The sequence below is a fragment of the Salvia hispanica genome, chromosome 4, assembly GCF_023119035.1.
Source record: "Salvia hispanica cultivar TCC Black 2014 chromosome 4, UniMelb_Shisp_WGS_1.0, whole genome shotgun sequence".
Lineage (NCBI taxonomy): Eukaryota > Viridiplantae > Streptophyta > Magnoliopsida > Lamiales > Lamiaceae > Salvia > Salvia hispanica.
Genome location: NC_062968.1, coordinates 316,185 through 333,266, shown reverse-complemented (window position 1 = coordinate 333,266; position 17,082 = coordinate 316,185). Strand labels below are relative to the sequence as shown.

General features: G+C 35.8%; 1 protein-coding gene across 1 annotated transcript; it reads left to right on the top strand.

The window, feature by feature from the left end:
• Window positions 1-259: 259 nt before the first annotated feature.
• On the top strand, window positions 260-10,649 carry LOC125224275. Its single transcript, XM_048127652.1, has 12 exons — window positions 260-617; window positions 705-750; window positions 1,136-1,213; window positions 2,813-2,884; window positions 2,979-3,066; window positions 3,886-4,008; window positions 6,580-6,818; window positions 7,209-8,311; window positions 9,296-9,353; window positions 9,496-9,547; window positions 9,657-9,774; window positions 10,383-10,649. The coding sequence occupies exons 6-8, from the start codon at window positions 3,968-3,970 to the stop codon at window positions 7,367-7,369; spliced, it is 441 nt and encodes a 146-aa protein (XP_047983609.1). The 5' UTR covers window positions 260-617; window positions 705-750; window positions 1,136-1,213; window positions 2,813-2,884; window positions 2,979-3,066; window positions 3,886-3,967; the 3' UTR covers window positions 7,370-8,311; window positions 9,296-9,353; window positions 9,496-9,547; window positions 9,657-9,774; window positions 10,383-10,649.
• The last annotated feature ends 6,433 nt before the right edge of the window (window positions 10,650-17,082 follow it).

The window sequence follows — 17,082 nt, the reverse complement described above, 5'->3', positions numbered from 1 at the left end:
AAATATTAAACAAAAGTATTATATAATAATTATAAAGAGTAACACACAATTAGATGACCCAACACATTAAATAACATACCCAAATAGAAAAATATATAAGCCCAAAACGATTTATAAGTTAGGCCCATACATTAAAAAATGCATGCCCAATTCGTATAAGTCCAAACATAACAGATTAGTGGGGAATTAATTCATTTAATTAGACTATAGATTAATTTTAATTCACACACTTAAATTAAAACAATACTTTATACAACCTATATATGCATTTTTCTGACTAGAAGATGTCGGCGCCGATTTTGGAAACCCTAGCTACACGGTCATCTCCTCCGCCGGAAAACGGCGTCTTCTACTCTAAATCGCCGCCGATCGGACACCACTACACCTTATCGACTCCTTACCAAGACTAATCTCCAGATTTGCAACTACAATACCACCAAAACAACCCCAAACCCTACAAAATCGACACTGAAAAAAACCGACGGAAATTTCTTCGCCGCCTGCTAAACGACGCCTCCGTCGTCGGTTCAACGAAGACGACGGACAGTTGCGGTAGACCACAGCAAAAATCCTTCTCTTAAGCTACTAAATCAGATCAAAATCGGTTTCTATTACAGGTATATTTCAACCAAATTTTCCTAATCAATCAAAAACGTTGAAGATTAGGTCTATTCTGACTTTATTAATTGTTTTTTTTTTTTCAGAATCGGAGAAGGAGTGGATGACTTTCGATGATTCAAAGAATAGATCGTAAGTATTGGAAAAACAGACCACAAATATTTCGATATAGTTGTTTTAATCTACCAGATGAGATAAGTTACCTCAAACAAAGTTCATTGATTTAATATTTTTGTCAATTTCATTCTGGTATGTGTTGATAATAGACTATATTTAAGCAGATCTATAATTCTGAAAATTGAAAAAAAAGGATATCACTATTAGGTTGCAAAATTTTGCAAAATCATTCAATAAATGAGGATTTTAATGTATTTTCAGATTGTGTATAAGGCTTTTGTATATATTGCTGTGAAATGAAGATTACATAACCTTCTACTCCAAATTGAAAGTTATTGGAGATTAAATTGTTATGCATTCCTGGATTCTTAAAAAAGTACTTACATTTGTCAATTGACAGGAAAATGAAAGACGATGAAATATGCAAGAAGAAGAAGGATCAAAGGATATAGCAGCCAGTTCAGCAAGAAAATCAGAGGTATAATAATCACTTGAAGCATCAGTTGATACACCCTGATAGGAGCAACCCTTTATGATTGTAGAACTCTTCAACTTTTTCATTGCAATAGCACAAAATCTGTTTAATTTTTCCTACTTTACAGTTGAATGATATATTTAAAGAAATTGTGTTGTTAATGGGTGTTCATTTCAAAAGCAACACAGGTTCCAACATGACCATTGAGATTGCCAAAAGATAAGGGTTTATGGTTCATATTGGTCTTAAAAACACATGGATATGCAAGTTTAAAAAAAATTTTGCAGAATTTTATTCAGCAGAAACTCATCTTTCCTACTTTACAGTTGAATGATATATTTAAAGAAATTGTGTTGTTAAAAGGGGTTCATTTCAAAAGCAACACAGGTTCCAACATGCCCTTTGAGTTGCCAAAAGATAAGGGTTTATGGTCTTAAAAACACTTGGATATGCATATTTAAAAAAAAAATGCAGAATTTTATTCATATGATAGATATCTATGATCTGTTTCTGTGAATTAAAGGTAATTTTGTAATTACTTACCCTTAGAATAGTAACTTAATAGGTATGACATACTTTGCTAATGTGATTTGGTGTCAATATGGGTGTATCTGTTTTTAAGCATGCATCAAATTCTGAAAAATAAGAATTTAATTTGCACGAATCATGTGCTTTTAAATGCATTCATGCAAGCTTGCAATATATATGACCATGCTTGACTGATCTTTAGAAGTTTGTTGTTTGGTCCCAAAATAGATAATATTCTTAACTATTGATTAAAATAATAAACAGCAATTGATATTTTAAAAGAGAATATACTATAATCTGAATTTTATCAACACCTCTGTAATTTGTATGTTCAAATATTTTTTTAATTAACATAAAAAGTTTACTGTCATATTCTGCAGTGTTTTCTGAGTGCAAAAAGACTAAAATTAATGTTGTGAAGCCAAGGTAACTATTAAATCACCTAATATGTATGCCACACTTTGCTAATAACTGAGTTAATGTTGTCATTTTGGTGTCAATATGGCTCTTTGTAGAAAGCATAAGCAAATTCTGAAAACAAATATTTTACTTTGCATGATTCATGTGTTGTCAATATGACGGTTTGTAGAAAGCATAAGCAAATTCTGAAAACAAATAATTTACTTTGCCTGATTCATGTGATTTTGAATACAATGATGCTTGCTTGGAATATCTATGAGCCTATATTTGTGAACCAATTTTCTCGCATGCATTCTTTGGAAGAGAAGTTTGAATTTTGGTGCCCTATAAACAAAAAATTAGAAAATAGAAACATATATATTATATTAAACTTTCTATATTTCATGTATTCTGTTTTGGTAAACGTACCAGCATATCATGAAATACTACTTCCAAGTGCTATCATTGTTGTCTCTAGAATTGTATTCATAAACACGGATGCAACAACCCTTGATGGTGGTGTTGTAACTTTAGGTAGAAGATTGTCCTTCAACTAATGAATGTTGTCATTGTTTGAGATACAATGCTTTCTGCTATTGAAAAGAAATATTCAAAAATCAGTGACTAATTTAAAGAATGTATGCAGTATTTAAACTAACAGCCTATTTTGTGCAGGAAATGATCCCAATAGATTGCAAATAGAAGTGGCAAAAAAGGCAAATCATTGAACACAAATTCTAAAATGTGGTCAGTGCCTTTTTATGAGAATCAACAGATCACTTAAATTGAATAAGACTGTGTATTAAGTTCAGAAACAGGAACAAATAATTTCATTCATTAGTTGCAGGAACTTCGTGATCCAGAATATGAATGAGAGATGGCACTCAAGATTTCACAGATGAAGTGCATCACAACAATGACAAATACAGGTTAGAAAACTACCTTCATTGTGTTGTGCTGTGCTAAGTAGTTATGGAAACTTATAAAAACATAAGTAACATTCAGACATAATATGAAACTATAAAAGAAAAAAATAGTGATAAAGCAGAAATGGCAAACTGAATGAAATACATTAAGAATAAAGACTGCAGATTCATAGAAGAATACATAAATAATAAATGAGCAGTGCTTTAAGTGAGAATAGATAAGAAAAAGAAAGATTCTGAACTATTTCTAATGATGATTCTGCTGAATGATTTTGGTGGAGAGAGTTTAGTGAGAGTGAATGAAGGAGTGAGTGGAAGGGGTATTTATAGTGCTCACCTCTTAAGCATGCTTGTTGGAAAATTGTGCATGTTCCCAAAAAAAATATAATCATGAGAGACCTTCCACATAACAACTATTTTCTATTTATAAAAAATAGTACCTAATAATAATATTCCAGACTTCAAATACTTTAAAACCTTGCATGCCAAATATTGATACAAAGTCTTTTACACTTATATTCATATTAATATTAATATGAATTACTATTAATACGAATATAAGTTAAATATTACAGATTCATGTCTCATACATTAATATTAATATCAATACGAATATGAATATAAGTTAAATATTACAGATTCATGTCTCATAAATTTGGCCTATTTAATTTCATAAGTCATCAATATGTTAAGGTCATTTAAGGCCCAATGCATTTCAGCAACTATTAACTTCACTTGTATTATATATAGGCGACTTGTTGAGTTAAAAAAAAAAACCAACCCTAAAAATATAATAGCCGGCTCTCACTCTCAACTCTTCAGAAAAAGGAAAGAGAAGGAAAAGAAAAGCGGCCTCTCTCTTTTCACTCTACAATCATTATAGAGAGAAGATAACATTGCAAGCATGGGCGGCTACAATACCTACTCTACTGCATCAAGACAAAGGTATGTAATTCTTTCTTTTCAAGCTATGTCCTATATCTATATTTGACAACATAGTCATATCTAACTTACATGAGCATAATGTTGATGAGGTATTAGAGATTATAAGAGTCAGATTTCAAATACAATTACTAATCTTTGCAAATATTAATTTTAGAATGCGTTGCAAATCCTATCATTTATTTATTTAATAGGATGTATTATGTCTCCAATTTCTTTACACAAACGAATTCAATGCTTAGTTTTTAAAATATATATACTACTCCCTTGATAGGTTTTTCATTTAGTATGGTATCTGTTCATTTACAACAGATTTAAAAATTTATATTCTTTCGTACTCTCTTTGTCGCTCTCTCTCTCTCTCTCTCTTATTTTTCATGTTCTAAAATTTTAATTTCATTCTCTCTTTCTTTCTCTTTTTTTTCATGTTCTAAAATTGTGACTATATTCCCACTCTGGATTTCTCAGATGCTGCTTTAATAATTCTAAATATAGGTTTAAAATATGAATACTAACATATTACTACTATTTAGCTTTGTTCAAGGATAAATTGCATTGGAAATAGATAATTGCTATTGCTTTACATGAGACATTTTTGTACATTTAATAGTTTGTCACCCGGGCTCCTCACAAACCCTTAAAATAATATTATATTTACTTAATTAATTTATTTATTTTATTTGATTATTTTATTTCTTTGTTAGAGGCAGCAGCCCCTGCTGTGCATATGATTCATATCCTTGTCACCCTGCCTGTGTATGTCTCATGGTTCATGTTCTAAAATTATGATTTTATTGAAAAAGTAAACAGTTTTTAATATGATAAATTTCTTGAAATTGGTGTCCTTTATTATTTTATCAATATTAATCTATATTTTAATAAATTTAATTGAGTCAATGTTAAAATATATTATTTGATAGGAGATCAATGCTAATATCAATAGATTTAGTGGAAGATTAATTCTTATGATACGTTACATTATATTACTATATACTTTTAAAATATTAATGATACGTTATCCATTTCAGTAAACAACATAAAAACAATATTAATGTAATAGGTTTAGGAAAAGTGAAAAGGTTAGATATTTGTACTATAAATATATGGTATTTGGTAACTAAAATTTCACTCTTCACCAATTTCTCTTTTATAGAAGATTCAAAGTTGATGCCTTTATTCTTAGCATAGGTAGAAACTTTACTCCATGCCATAATTCTTTGCCTTGATCAACCTTAATCTTCTTCAAAAGAAATGAACTCTCTAAATTATCTGAAAGACAAGCAAATATGCCAACGGCAGTTAGATTCATGCTCATATTGGAGTACATGTGAGAAGCCAAAGAAAGCAAGAATCAGAAAATTTGTAAGTAATTAGATTGATAGTTGAAGCTGAAATAAAAGGAGTACCACTTTCTTGCAGAAATTTTCTAACTTTTGGGGAGATCTCAATATCATGTACTTCATTACATTCTAGAAACAACACAAGTAAAAGCATGGACAACAAACAAAATACTTTACGGAGAATGGAGAGATCAAGCATTTTTAATCACGGTCACAACTTAGCATTAAATAAAAAAGGAAACTTAATTCATGTAGACTTAAATTCAGATAACATTATCATCATGTAGCCCAAATATGAAGATCTTTATGATTGAAGAAGGTCAAAACTATAGAAAAAACCAATCTTACAAGTAATATAGGTTCAAATATGTTTTCATCAAATATGAAAACAATAAGGACAAAAAGCAAAAGTAAACTCGAATGCATGGAATACGCATTTGCTTTGGACCCTTTAAACAGTGGCATTGCGCATCAAATTACATTCTTTTGGAATCAAATCCAAATACACTAGGCCGAATTTAAAACAATAACACATAAAAGTATAGAAGAAGATGATATCTCACCAAAGGGAGTCCAGAATCAAATAGAAAATCATCTCACCAACAGAATAAATAAATAAAAAAAGATCCAATCTTTCAATTGACTACAAATTCACGGAAATCTTAAAAGCAACTAAAAGATTGACAATGAGGATCATCCATTTTCCCGCGATCTGGAGTTTCACCAATCCCATAATAGATTGTGAGATCAAACCAGCCATTGCTCAAATTACTCACCACACAACAGAAAAAAGATACGATAGCTTAAAATTAAGCAAAATAGAATGTCAAAAAGATACCAAACAGGAGGAAAAGATCAACATAAATTCATTCTATCCAACTTACTTCAAATCTCTACGTTGTCTAATCCAGTCACCAATATCATAAATTATAAGCATTCCCTTACCAAAATAGGATTGAGGAAAAAAGGAAATATCTAGGACTCACCAAATTGTTGTGAAGAATTGGAAGAAAGAGAGGGAAGTAAGTGGAGATTTATATTTAGGAGTGCTTCCGATTTGTATAGCATATGACAATGCAACCAACTGTAACCTTTGTAATCCAGATATTATTATTATAATAATACTTTATAATTTATAATAGCGTTTTTAAGTTTCCTTTCTGAATATTCTACTTTGCGTGATACTAAAGTCGGCTTATACGTTTAACGTTTTTATCACAACAACCGAAATTAGGATGGAAGAGCGTTGCTCTGTCAATAGCCCCCCACGACAGATTCTGAGCTTCTCCAAGATCCGGACGGCCAACGTCTCCTTCTCCGACGCCGATCACCACTCCGAGACCGAATTTAGCGTCTCCGGCGAGCACGACCCCAAACTTTCTGAGGTTTATGGATTCGTCGGATCCATCACTACTTTTGTTTTTACAGGTCCAATTCATCTGCTCCTTTCGAATAATCACCCACTCTATTTATGTGAATAGTATTGTTACGTTGATTGTGCATTTTTCTCAATTTTTGCTTATCGTTCTAATTTATCTTTGAATTATGTGAATACGCCGGATTAATTCGTGATTAATTTTTAGGGGTTATGAAAACCTGTGGAATTGTATATTACTGTATGATGTATATTGTCACTAGAGTTTTAATATGCTGGACATTATTGAAGCATATTTAAGGATAAAGCGTCATTGGATCGATTATATATTTTCTTGATTGTTTGTGGCGGTACACGTGTAGATGGATTATATGGGACTGTGATTGAAGATGCAAAGATGATATGATAAGTATTAGTGTCTAGTTTCTCATGTTTGTTGGAGCTTGCAGAATCTTGAAGATTAGATAATTAGAATAGCAGCTAACAAGTTCCTTTTACTCGCGCAACCGTCATATTCATCGTGTGGGCGTATGTTCCTGACCATTGGTTGCATTCTATTGGGATCTATTACTATCCAAGCAGGTTCGTGTTTTCATATGATTTACTCCTTGTATTATATTACTCCTTGGATAGTAATAGATCCCAATAGAATGCAACCAATGGTCAGGAACATACGCCCACACGATGAATATGACTGTTGCGCGAGTAAAAGGAACCCGTTAGCTGCTATTCTAGTTATCTAATCTTCAAGATTCTGCAAGCTCCAACAAACATGAGAAACTACACACGAATACTTATCATATCATCTTTGCATCTTCAATCACAGTCCCATATAATCCATCTACACATGTGTACCGCCACAAACAATCAAGAAAATATATAATCGATCCAATGGCGCTTTATACTTAAATATGCTTCAATAATGTCCAGCATATTAAAACTCTAGTGGCAATATACATCATACAGTAATATACAATTCCACAGGTTTTCACAACCCCTAAAAATTAATCACGAACAAATCCGCCGTATTCACATAATTCAAAGATAAATTAGAACGATAAGCAAAAATTGAGAAAAATGCACTATTAACGTAACAATACTATTCACATAAATAGAGTGGGTGATTATTCGAAAGGAGAAGATGAATTGGACCTGTAAAAACAACAGTAGTGATGGATCCGACGAATCCACAAACCTCAGAGAGTTTGGGGCCGTGCTCGCCGGAGACGCTTAATTCGGTCTGGGAGCGGTGATCGGCGTCGGAGAAGGAGACGTTGGCCGCCCGGGTCTTGGAGAAGCTCAGAATCTGTCATGGGCTATTGACAGAGCAACGCTCTTCCATCCTAATTTCAGTTGTTGTGATAAAAACGTTAAACGTATAAGCCGACTTTAGTATCACGCAAAGTAGAATATTCAGAAAGGAAACTTAAAAACGCTATTATAAATTATAAAGTATTATTATAATAATGATATCTGGATTACAAAGGTCACAGTTGGTTGCATTGCCATATGCTATACAAATCGGAAGCACTCCTAAATATAAATCTCCACTTACTTCCCTCTCTTTATTCCAATTATTCACAACAATTTGGTGAGTCATAGATCTTTCTTTTTCTCCTCGATCCTATTTTGGTAAGGAACTGCGTTTAATTTATGATATTAGTGACTGGATTAGACAACGTAGAGATTTGAAGTAAGTTGGATATAACGAATTTATGTTGATCTTTTCCTCCTGTTTGGTATCTTTTTGACATTCTATTTTGCTTAATTTTGAGCTATCGTATCATTTTTCTGTTGTGTGGTGAGTAATTTGAGCAATGGCTGGTTTGATCTCACAATCTGTTATGCGATTGGTGAAACTCCAGATCGCGGGAAAATGGATGATCCTCATTGTCTATTTTTTTAGTTGCTTTTAAGATTTTCGTGAATTTGTAGTCAATTGAAAGATTGGATCTTTTTTTATTTATTTATTCTGTTTGTGAGATGATTTTCTATTTGATTCTGGACTCCCTATGGTGAGATATCATCTTCTTCCATATTTTTATGTGTTATTGTTTTAAATTCGGCCTTTTCTATGTGGATTTGATTCCGAAAGAATGTAATTTGATGCGCAATGCCACTGTTTAAAGGATCCAAACCAAATGCATATTTCATGCATTCGAGTTTACTTTTGCTTTTTGTCCTTATTATTTTCATATTTGATGAAAACATATTTGAACCTATATTACTTGTAAGATTGGTTTTTTCTGTAGTTTTGACCTTCTTCAATCATACAGATCTTCATATTTGGGCTACATGCTGATAATGTTATCTGAATTTAAGCCTACATGAATTAAGTTTCCTTTTGTGTTTAATGCTAAGTTGTGACCGTGATTAAAAATGCTTGATCTCTCTATTCTCCTTAAAGCAAAAATTAGAAAATTTTTACAAGAAAGTGGTGTTGCTTTTATTTCAGCTTCAATCTATCAATCTAACTACTGACAAATTTTCTGATTCTTGCTTTCTTTGGCTTCTCTCATGTACTACAATATGAGCATGAATCTAATTGCCATTGGCATATTTGCTTGTCTTTTAGATAATTTACTAGAATTTCTGCGGCTGCTATGGGAACTGTTGTGGATGCTGCAAACAAGGTACTTTCTTTCAATCTGGTTGGTTGTCACTCTTGAGAAACCTTTCTTTTGATCTGGATACAAGACAGCTAATTAAGAAAAGCAGTTTTAATAGATATTTGGATCTTCTATCTTGCAAGAAACTCACACATTACTTGTTCAGGAAGCAAATGGAAGAGCACCAATCAACAAGGTCACCGTTGTGTTTGTTTTGGGTGAGTTAGTACTTTTCTTTCCAAAATTTTCTTTGCATTATTTGTCTTGCTCCCACTTGTAGTTTCAGTGAGATCTATATAGATGCTATTTCTCTTTAAACTCGAGCAGGTGGCCCAGGCAGTGGTAAGGGCACGCAGTGTGCAAACATCGTCGAACATTTTGGTTTTACTCACCTGAGTGCAGGTGATCTTCTCCAAGCAGAGATTAAATTTGGTTCTGAGAATGGGTAAAGCTTTTTTTTTCTAGCTCAAACACTATTTATTATGTGGGTTGGCAGAAGAAAATGTGTTTTTACTGAAGAAGAGTTGCTTTGTCTTTCCTAATTGCTCTTTTACTCATCTTGACATTGCATGGAGTCCTTAGGTTTCTGGTACTGTTTAACGATGGACCTGAATCTAATATTTGAACCTATATTACTTGTAAGACTGGTTTTTTCTATAGCTTTGAACTTCTTCAATCATAAAGATCTTCATATTTGGGCTACATGCTGATAATGTTATCTGAATTTAAGCCTACATGAATTAAGTTTCCTTTTGTGTTTAATGCTAAGTTGTGACCTTGATTAGAAATGCTTGATCTCTCCATTCTCCGTAATTTTGTTTGTTGTCCATGCTTTTACTTGTTTTGTTTCCAGAATGTAATGAAGTACATGATGTTGAGATCTCCCAAAAATTAGAAAATTTCTTCAAGAAAGTGGTGCTGCTTTTATTTCAGCTTCTATCTATCAATCTAACTACTTACAAATTTTCTGATTCTTGCTTTCTTTGGCTTCTCTCATGTACTCCAATATGAGCATGAATCTAACTGCCATTGGCATATTTGCTTGTCTTTCAGATAATTTAGAGAGTTCATTTCTTTTGAAGAAGATTAAGGTTGATCAAGGCAAAGAATTATGGCATGGAGTAAAGTTTCTACCTATGCTAAGAATAAAGGCATCAACTTTGAATCTTCTATAAAAAAGAAATTGGCTAAGAGTGAAATTTTAGTTACCAAATACCATATATTTATAGTACAAGTAACTAAACTTTTCACTTTTCCTAAATGTATTACATTAATATTGCTTTTATGTTGCTTACTGAAATGGATAACGCTTCATTAATATTTTAAAAGTATATAGTAATATAATGTAACGTATCATAAGAATTAATCTTCCACTAAATCTATTGATATTAGCATTGATCTCCTATCAAATAATATATTTTAACATTGACTCAATTAAATTTATTAAAATATAGATTAATATTGATACAATAATAAAGGACACCAATTTCAAGAAATTTATCATATTAAAAATTGTTTACTTTTTCAATAAAATTATAATTTTAGAACATGAACCATAAGACATACACAGGCAGGGTGATAAGGATATGGATCCTCTGCTGTGCTGAAATGCATAGCAGGGGCTGCTGCCTCTAACAAATAAATAAAATAATCAAATAAAATAAATAAATAAATTAAATAAATATAATATTATTTTAAGGGTTTGTGAGGAGCTCGAGTGACAAACTATTAAATGTACAAAAATGTCTCCTGTAAAGCAATAGCAATTATCTATTTTCAATGCAATTTATCCTTGAACAAAATTAAATAGTAGTAATATGTTAGTATTCATATTTTAAACCTATATTTAGAATTATCAAAGCAGCATCTGAGAAATCCAGAGTGAGAATATAGTCACAATTTTAGAACATGAAAGAAAAGAGAAAGAAAGAGAGAATGAAATTAAAATTTTAGAACATGAAAAATAAGAGAGAGAGAGAAAGCGACGGAGAGAGTAGTAAAGAATATAAATTTTTAAATCTGTTGTAAATGAACAGATACCATACTAACTGAAAAACCTATCAAGGGAGTAGTATATATATTTTAAAAACTAAGCATTGAATTCGTTTGTGTAAAGAAATTGGAGACATAATACATCCTATTAAATAAATAGATGATAGGATTTGCAAAGCATTCTAGAATTAATATTTGCAAAGATTAATAATTGTATTTGAAATCTGACTCTTATAATCTCTAATACCTCATCAACATTATGCTCATGTAAGTTAGATATGACTATGTTGTCAAATATAGATATATGACATAGCTTGAAAAGAAAGAATTACATACCTTTGTCTTGATGCAGTAGAGTAGGTATTGTAGCCGCCCATGCTTGCAATGTTATCTTCTCTCTATAATGATTGTACAATGAAGAGAGAGAGGCCGTTTTTCTTTTCCTTCTCTTTCCTTTTTCTGAAGAGTTGAGAGTGAGAGGCGGCTATTATATTTTCAGGGTTGTTTTTTTTTTTTAACTCAAAAGTCACTTATATATAATACAAGTGAAATTAATAGTTGCTGAAATGAATTGGGCCTTAAATGACCTTAAAATATTGATGATTTATGAAATTAAATAGGCCAAATTTATGAGACATGAATCTGTAATATTTAACTTATATTCATATTCGTATTGATATTATTATTAATGTATGAGACATGAATCTGTAATATTTAACTTATATTCGAATTAATATTAATATTAATATGAATATAAGTGTAAAAGACTTTGTATCAATATTTGGCATGCAAGTTGTTAAAGGTTTAGGATTTAGTGTTTTTTTTTTCCCTCAAACACCGTCACGGTGGGGGTTAGGCAGACCCCCAACCTGTCCATATTAAAAACTCAAACGTATCGTACATTGACCAAGCCCAAAAGTGACTTGGCCATCAACAAGGTAATACATATGAAGACCTAATACTAAACTACTGGGATATCCCCACATATCGGGCAATATCCATCTAGTAGACGAACTAAAATAATGACTGATAAAGTGGGTGATGGCCAAGCCCAAGAAAGAAACAAAAATACATATCAAAAACCATCATAATAACATAGTACTCATCCATCCCGATATCTGAATCTGAAGTTTGGATAGCCCAACTGGTCCATCCTCACAAGTGACTTCAAATATCGAGGCGCTGTATCTGCATCATAGAAGATCATGGCAGGGGTCTGATCCCCCCTACCTGCTAGGAAGTCAGCTGCCCGGTTGCCCTCTCGGTGGATATGAGAGAACCTAACCTGCAACTGTGAGAGCAGAGTGCGAATGCGAGCCATATGATGTCTCACGTCCGCTGCTCCCCCGCGTCCTAAAGTGAACACCGCAACCACTGCTGCTGCATCCATCTCTATCCAAACCTGTGATGAGAACTCTAAGCCACCGTCAGCCCGTGAAGAAGAGCTAAGAGCTCCGCCTCGAAGCCCGACGCAGCTACAAGGGGCGTGCAAAAGGCCCTCAGCAGAGAACCGTCTGAACCACGAACCACTCCCCCACTACCAGCCTGTCCCGTTGAAATAGTAAAGGCCACGTCAGTGTTCAGCTTCACCCAAGGGTCATCGGGTGGATGCCAAAGCACGCTCAAGGACCTGAGAACTCGCCGGCGAGGAGGAACTGTAGGCATGAAATCGACAGTCGGGGTGCAACAGCTCCAATGAAGGGGGACTAGCACACCCGCAGCCACCAGGATCCGCAAATGCCGTATCACCTGCCAAATAACATGGGATGAACGAAAAGAAATGCTGCGGTGCTTGCAGCTATTCCTCTCCGTCCAAATGAACCAATATACCAAGCAAGGAATAAGAAAAGATATGTGCAAGGCAGGGGCCTGTGAGAGGACCTCCACCAAAAACCTAATCTAAGTGCAATATCAGTGCACGTGTGAATGTGTGTGCTAATATGAGGGAACCAGCCATCAAAAAAATCCCAAACAAATCTCGCCAACGGACTAGACACGAACAAATGCTGAACAACACACTCAACAGGGATCTTCTGGAGGAGGAGGCGCCAGATAAAGACAGAAATGGTCGGGGTCAGCCCAGCATTCCACACCATGCGAATGCCGAAATGTCTAGGGGACCGTGTCCGTATGAGCTCCCAAGCTGAGGCCGTCGAGAACTCGCCATCGCCAGTCAGGCTCCATCGCATCACATCCCGCCTGCCCACCTCTATCGGAACAGCCCTGATAAGATCCAACACATACAAAGGCACACCATACAAAGACAAATAATCATGCAATTTTTCCACATTCCAAGTATCATGCCAGAACCTAGAAACATCAGGTAAAGGGAGACTAGTCCCAGGCGGACAATATGTCCTAAGGGGGCGATCCCCGACCCACACGTCATCCCAGAAACTAATCCTCCCTTCACCAAGAGACCATCTAATGTATGTATGCACAAGACTCCTAATACTAGTCAGACGATGCCAAATAGGACTATCATGAGTAGAATAAGGAGAAATAAAAGTACGACCAGCATGGAAACAATACTTGCGCATAGTAAACTGCGCCCATAAAGAATCCTGTGCAAGAAATCTCCACCAGAGCTTAATGCTGAAAGCTTTGACGATCTCGCAAAAATGACGGATGCCAAGGCCCCCCTCGTCCAACGGTAAGCAAATCTTGTTCCTCCAGCTAACCCAGTGAATCTTCCTCTGCTGCCCGACCGTGCCCCAGAAGAATCTGGCCATAATCTGCTCCAATTCCCTCATCCAGTACTTAAAAGGATCGATCACTTGGAAGATGTGTAACGGAATGGTGACAAGGGTGCTCTTGATGAGAGCAAGGTGACCTCCGAAAGAGAGATGTCTATGAGACCAACTGTGAATCCGGTCCACCATCTTCTGTCGGATATCTAAAAGGTAATGGGCCTTCAGCCCCTCCTTATAGATAGGCACTCCGAAGTAAGTAAAAGGCAGGAAACCCTGCTGAAAACCACTCACCTCTGCCACCTCGGCCGCCCAAGAGTCGAACTTCCGAAAGAGATAGAAGTGACTCTTATCCTTGTTCACCATCTGCCCTGACACGGCAGAATAGTGCTCTAGACAGTGCATAAGCCTCTCCACTGACTGTCTGTGCGCCCTGACAAAAATGACAATGTCATCGACATAGGACAGATGGGATATGGTCGGCGCGCGTCGAGCACATCTATACGCCATATCTGGGTGTGTGGCCACAAGCCTGTCCAAGCTACTAGAGAGGTAATCTGCTGCAAGAACAAAGAGCGAAGGCGAAAGCGGATCTCCCTTACGGAGCCCCCTCGTGGAATGGAAGAATCCTGCCGAAGACCCGTTCACCAACACTGAAAACCAGCACGAAGAGATACATCTGCTGACCATACTCACCCACCCCGGTGGAAATCCCATCCTCTCAAGCACCATGAGGAGAAAAGGCTAGTGCACTCGATCATAGGCCTTTGCCATATCTAGCTTGAGGGCCAGATTAGGCGAGTTCGCCTTCTGAATGAGTGACTTATTAATATCATGAATCAATTCCTGGGCCAAGAGCACATTATCTCTAAGCAAGCGACCCTTGACGAAACCACTCTGATTCGGCGCCAGAACTAAAGGAAGCAAAGGCGCCAAACACGTTGTCAAGATCTTGGTGATGATCTTGTTGGTCACTGATACGCTCATATTTTGCATTATTTTAAGACCATTATTTGGTCCGTTTTTAATGTCAAAGTCAATTAACATGTCCATTATTTGCATATTTGATCTATTTTGGTATTTTGATGTGTTTTGTGAGAAATGTGCATATTTGAGCCGAAAAAGAGAGTCAAAATGCTAAGTCTGGAAATCTGGAGTCAGACGGCGACCGACGACCGCCGCGAAGTTGTACGGCGACCGCCGGCGCCCGGCGGTCAGAGCTATGTAGTGGCCCGCCTCGGAAATTAACGCTTGGAAAAAAGAGTCTCGTCCGGCGACCGCCGGAAGTCATGCGGCGGACCGCCGCTGAAGGGGCAGAGACTCTGGAATGCAGCGCGGTGACCGCCGGCCAAGGTGTGGCGGCCCGCCAGAGAAAGACGGCGAATCCGAGAGCCCTAGATTCTGCTCCAAGATTTACCATATTTTGAAGATCTTTTCCTTCTACGATGAGGAATGACTTTCCCCTATAAATAAGACCTCAAGCTTCATCAAAAGAGAGAGAGCTACTACTTGCAAAATATTTCATAGAGATCAAAAGCTAGAGTACTTCCATTGTGCAAGGCGTTGGAGAAGGATTTCAAGAACATCAAGAACGACAAGAATTCAACCTACGGGTTTTATTTGCTTTAGTTTTATGTTCAAATCGTTTTCCCTTCAATCTATGTGTTTAGCTTATTCCATCATGTGTAACTAAACTCATAGGATTCTAGGGATGTGTTAGTAACTTTTGTTAATATTCTAAATAAATCCATAGGCAGCTGCCTTTGGTCGTTTCTCACTAAAACAACGGAGAGATAATCCAATTTCGAGAATGCCCCACTGTTACCCATGGAATAAGGTTTCCAAAGCCTTCCGGAGAGGCCAATTATCACGAGTAACGAGAAAGTTAAGGCCTTTTTAATATTCTAAATAAATCTATAGGCAGCTGCCTTTGGCCGTTTCTCAGAAAAACGACAGAGAGATAATCCAATTTCGAGAATGCCCAACTGTTACCCATCGAATAAGGTTTCCAAAGCCTCCTGGAGTGGCCAATTATCACGAGTAACGAGAAAGTTATGGCCTTTTTAATATTCTAAATAAATCCATAGGCAGCTGCCTTTGGTCGTTTCTCACTAAAACGACGGATAGATAATCCAATTTCGAGATTGCCCCACTGTTACGCATGGAATAAGGTTTCCAAAGCCTTACTGGAGTGGCCAAATATCACGAGTAACGAGAAAGTTAAGGCCTTTTTAATATTATAAATAAATCCATAGGCAGCTGCCTTTGCTCGTTTCTCACAAAAACAACGGGGAGATAATCCAATTTCGAGAATGCCCAACTGTTACCCATGGAATAAGGTTTCCAAAGCCTTCTGGAGTGGCCAATTATCACGAGTAACGAGAAAGTTAAGGCCTTTTTAATATTCTAAATAAATCTATAGGCAGCTGCCTTTGGCGTTTCACGGAAAAACGAGAGAGATAATCCAATTTCGAGAATTCCAAACTGTTACCCATCGAATAAGGTTTCCAAGCCTCCTGGAGTGGCCAATTATCACGAGTAACGAGAAAGTTATGGCTTTTTTTTAATATTCTAAATAAATCCATACGCAGCTGCCTTTGGTCGTTTCTCACAAAAAACGACGGAGAGATAATCCAATTTCGAGAATGCCCCACTGTTACCCATGGAATAAGGTTCCCAAATCCTTCTGGAGTGGCTAATTATCATGAGTAACGAGAAAGTTAAGGCCTTTTTAATATTCTAAATAAATCTATAGGCAGCTGCCTTTGGCCGTTTTTCAGAAAAACGACAGAGAGATAATCCAATTTCGAGAATGCCTAACTGTTACCCATCGAATAAGGTTTCCAAAGCCTCCTGGAGTGGCCAATTATCACGAGTAACGAGAAAGTTATGGCCTTTTTAATATTCTAAATAAATCCATAGGCAGCTGCCTTTGGTCGTTTCTCACAAAAACGACGGAGAGATAATCCAATTTCGAGAATGCCCCACTGTTACCCATGGAATAAGGTTTCCAAAGCCTCTCCTGGAGTGGCCAATTATCACGAGTAACGAGAAAGTTATGGCCTTTTTAA